At 29.5% G+C, this 4668-nt stretch overlaps 1 protein-coding gene across 1 annotated transcript; it reads left to right on the top strand.

Moving 5' to 3' along the window:
* The first annotated feature begins 256 nt into the window (after window positions 1-256).
* Window positions 257-1258, top strand: LOC145950406 (mitogen-activated protein kinase kinase kinase 20-like). Its single transcript, XM_083061493.1, has 2 exons — window positions 257-454; window positions 539-1258. Exons 1-2 carry the CDS (start codon window positions 257-259, stop codon window positions 1256-1258), a joined length of 918 nt encoding a protein of 305 aa, XP_082917619.1.
* Window positions 1259-4668: the final 3410 nt, after the last annotated feature.

A 4668-nucleotide genomic window follows, 5' to 3' on the forward strand; every position in this document is an offset into this window, starting at 1 on the left:
TTGTATATCCAAATCTGAACACCTTGAAAGTCTTGTATCTCCGCCTAACCAGAATACTGTATCCAAAGATTTACTGTTTACTAACGAATAAAATGATCATACAATCAGTAATAAGTATATCTTTCTGCAGCATTATCATAATTATATCTTTATCACCGGAATTTAAGCTTTTATTACCTAATTTTAAATCTAGCAGAGCAAGATGGTGTTCAATTATTTAGGTGATTAATATATATATATATATATATATATATATATGGAAGAAATTGAAGAATTACCTGAGGCATACTATTCTCAAGCAGGGGAAAAACTGCAATATATGGGTACATGGAAGAAATTGGCAACTCTAGGGAGTGGATCTTATGGTTCAGTTTATCTTAGTGTTGTGAATCTTTCAGGCGAATCAAATGGGAAAATTGTAGCTGTTAAATGTTCAATTCCTTTCTCTTACTCGGTTGCTTCACTCCAGAAGGAAAAGAAAATACTAGAGTTATTCAAGGGTTGCAAAGAAATCATTCAATGTTATTTTGATCAATAGGCTATTGAGAAATACTATGTCTCCTACAATCTTTTCATGGAACTTACTCCTTATGGTTCTCTTGGTGAATTAATTAGGAAGCGAGGAGCACTATTTGAGGATACAGTAAGAATTTACACACATATGCTTCTGAAAGGACTTCATTGTATTCATGAAAAAGGAGTGGTTCATTGTGATTTGAAACCAGACAACATTCTTCTCTTTCCAACATGGAAGAGTCAGACGTGGTATGAAGTGAAGATTGCTGATTTTGGATTGGCCAAGACTACAGAAGAGGCAAAAGCTGAGTTTGGGCTTAGAAAGGTGAAATTTAGAGGCACACCTTGTTATATGTCACCAGAGTCAGTCATTGGTGTGATTGGAACTGCACTGGATATATGGTCTCTTGGGTGTATTGTAATTGGAATGATCACTGGATTGGATGCATGGAACAACGTTGAAAGCCGAAAGGATCTAATGTTGAAGCTTGCATTACACCGAGAAGCACCACCAATACCTGAGGGACTGAGTTCGGTCTGTAAAGATTTTTTGAGCAAGTGTTTTGTCAAGAATCCTACTTGCAGATCCAGTGCTGCAATGCTTCTCAACCACCCTTTTATTAAATCTTCATATAACAATAACATGGAGACCAGCCACACAGCTTATCAAACCTCTTCTCAACCTGTCACTAGTTCATCATTTTTCTCATATGATTTTTTTAATTATCTACCACGTAATTAATTAAGGCATGATATATATATGTCAAACGGTTTATTATTGTGTTGTGAAGCAACGTAGAGATAATGTAAAGATACACAAATTCTTTAGATTTTTATGGTGTACTTTCTTTTGTTGAAAATATAAACTAGTAGAGATAATGTAGAGATACACAGATTCTTTAGATTTTTATAGTATACTTTCTTTTGTTGAAAATATAAATTAATGACACTGTTCTGTTTAGTTTTGTTCTGTTTCAATTCTTGAGTAATATGAATTGAGTTTTCTTCAACACATGCACCCCAAACTTTGTTTGATCCTTCTAAGTTTGTACTTAGCTTTGAGAATATGTAAGAAATGTTAATAACAACATATATTTGACACATTCTTTCTTATATATTATTGAGTAAATATTATTATGCAGACCTCACTGAAGAGAGTGTGGACCTAATTTTATTATTTGTGGAACCAGTGAAATTTTTAAAAAGGGTGTCAATGCATTGGAAGTGGCTGAAGATAAAACTGAACAGCACTACTTACATATAATCTGTCATTCTTTAGCTGCTTGGAATTTATCCTCCTAATTTGTTAAATCTGGGGTATCTGTAATAACCTTATGACACAAGTAGAAGTTTTGTTCCTTAGTACATGATGTAATGATTAAGCAACTAGCACGTGGAATTTGAGTGACTCCATTTGTATACCATAAGAAAGCAAGTTGAGGAAAGAGGATTGGCATGACTAATTTCAAATTGAGTTTTGTATTGTTCTTGTTTCAATTAATAAAATTTATGCCGGGATAATGAATGAAACAAGTAAAAGATGCCCCATTCTTTAGGCATTGTGCCGTTGACACAATTGCAACTAAGGTCCCTAAAATTGCAAATATTTGTTTGTTGTTCTAATGAAACAAGTACATAAGGAGTACTTTTTTTTAATTAATGCGAGTAAAAGATCAAGAATAACATACATTTCTTTAAAGTAAATTTTACTGGAGAGTGATTAAGAGATTTTGTACTTTCAAAATTTTGTATCTTTACAAGTTACTCACGAGTATGGAGTACTTTTTTATTTTATAATTTAACTATTTATAATGTTAAAGTTAATATAATTAATATAATGTAATATGGTTGATTAATCCAAACTTTTCTGATATATTTTTGAATTTTAATTGAATTGGATTTGAGTTTTAAAAATAGATTAAGTGTGAATTTGAATAAGTTTAACCTAACTCAACTCATATGCTCACCATTATTACTTTATAATTGTGTTAGTTTTAAAATACTAATAAACAATATTAATATTTAGAGAAAATATTTTACTATAATATTTTCGTGAAGGTATTTTGCGTATCTAATTGCAGTAAACAATTTGAAATAATACTTTGAGGCCAAACTTTTGTTTCATTTAATGGTATATGCACGAGAGACGGGTTGAACTGGTTGTGAAGATATATCATATTTGTGTAGCAATGTAGACAAATGTGAAGGTGACTTTTGTGATATATATTTTTTTTAATCAGTAGGTGGCTTTTGTAATAAATTAAAGGTTATTCTATTTAATTTACATGTTAATATTTGTATTTTCAAGATGAAAATTTCAGAAAAAATTATATTAGTATTTAATTTAATTAACATATACTTATATTAGACCAAAATTAAACGTTTATAGAAAATCTTATTAGTTTGTGAATCCCTACAATAAACAATTAAATTACACACCGATGTAATGTAGGGAGGCTAAATTGGTGGTTGATTAAATACCTTTCCCTCAACTGCTTTAGGTCTTCATTTTTAATGGGACCATTTTGTCCTTCGAATAAAAATTTCATCAAGTAATTTATATATTATATTGCTATTTTAAATGACAACTTCCATTAAGTAATTCTACATCACACAATTGTTCTCAGACTTTTTTTTTTTTAATAAAAATAAATAGAGATACGAAGTACCTCAATTACACTAGTTATTAATAAATAAACTTTAATTAGTCCTAAAAGAACTTAATAAAAACAAAACGAGTTCATAAAACACCTCTCTTGACAGAGGAAGTCACATCTTTCTAAACTTGAAAATAAATACTTAACAAAAGATGTATAGAATTTGAAAAGGTAACCTTTGAATAACAAGAACTACTACAACTCCAAAAGAAATTATATAACTGATAAACATAACAAAACTCTAAAACAAATAAAGATCATAATCTAAGAATCTCAATGTCACATCCTACCAGAGCTCAACCATAGCATTTCATAAGGCTCATGCCTCGTCACCAACATCATTATCATCATGACCTTTATTTGCAAAATACACATAGAGATAGAACAATAAAGGAAAGTGAAAAACGTCTCACTTTGTTTACTAGTGTGAGATATAGTTGGACAACCACACATAAAATATATCATAAGCATACATACATATAATAATGGTATTAAGAATATTAATAGAACAATATAACTTCAATTAATAGCAAATCAATTTGTCAACATGTACACACATTCACAGCTCATACACTCAATGTAATGGACTTGGACTCATGGAACAAATGCTAATATTCATGGCCCGAAGGTGATTACTCATGGTTCAAAAAGTGAATACTCATACTCATGATGCATGTTTTCACATATTGGTGTCAATCTCATGAACTCAACTCATACTCATATTATTCACTTAACACATTATATTTATGTCCATCTCATGCATACACATCATCATCTCATATATCAGTCTCATGCTGACATATCATCATCGTTTTGTTCTCATATTGTAAGGTATAAGTTTTCTAGGACTACTGTAAAGCCAATTTTATAATTCTTGAATTTAATATTAAATATATATTTCTTATAAGTTATTAATACAATTATATCATTAATAATATTCTACATAAATTCAAAGTAGATTTTGTGATCTTATTTACATATAGTTAGATTTTATTTACATCACGTACTATTCTAAAATATTTACAATAACGTGCTTATTTACAAACTATTTATTTTTCACACTTCTACTACAGTATTTACATATTAGATTGATATAGGTTTACTATTGGGTTAACATGATTGACTGCGAGTAGGTAGAAGGTAACTATTATAGGACTACCAATAACAGTAGGAACTTCTTGAGTTGGAGAGAATGTAAAAGTTGATAATGTTACACCGTGAAAGGTAACAGAATTAGCAACCGCGTCAACACTCCAACTCATCTAAAAAAATATTGCTGATATAACTGAAGGAAAATGGTCTGGTATTGTTGACAGATTTATCTATTTTATATTATAATTAATTCAATTTTTAAACAAAGAAAAATAAGGAGTGAGAATAATTATCCAATAGATATCAATAATTAAACAAAATGCATTAGTATATTTTTAACCAATACTAAATGAATATATTAATCCTTCTTGATATAATAAAAATTTGAATTATATTTGTAGTG

The sequence above is a fragment of the Cajanus cajan genome, chromosome 8 (assembly GCF_000230855.2).
Source record: "Cajanus cajan strain Asha chromosome 8, NIPB_CcT2T_4, whole genome shotgun sequence".
Classification (NCBI taxonomy): domain Eukaryota; kingdom Viridiplantae; phylum Streptophyta; class Magnoliopsida; order Fabales; family Fabaceae; genus Cajanus; species Cajanus cajan.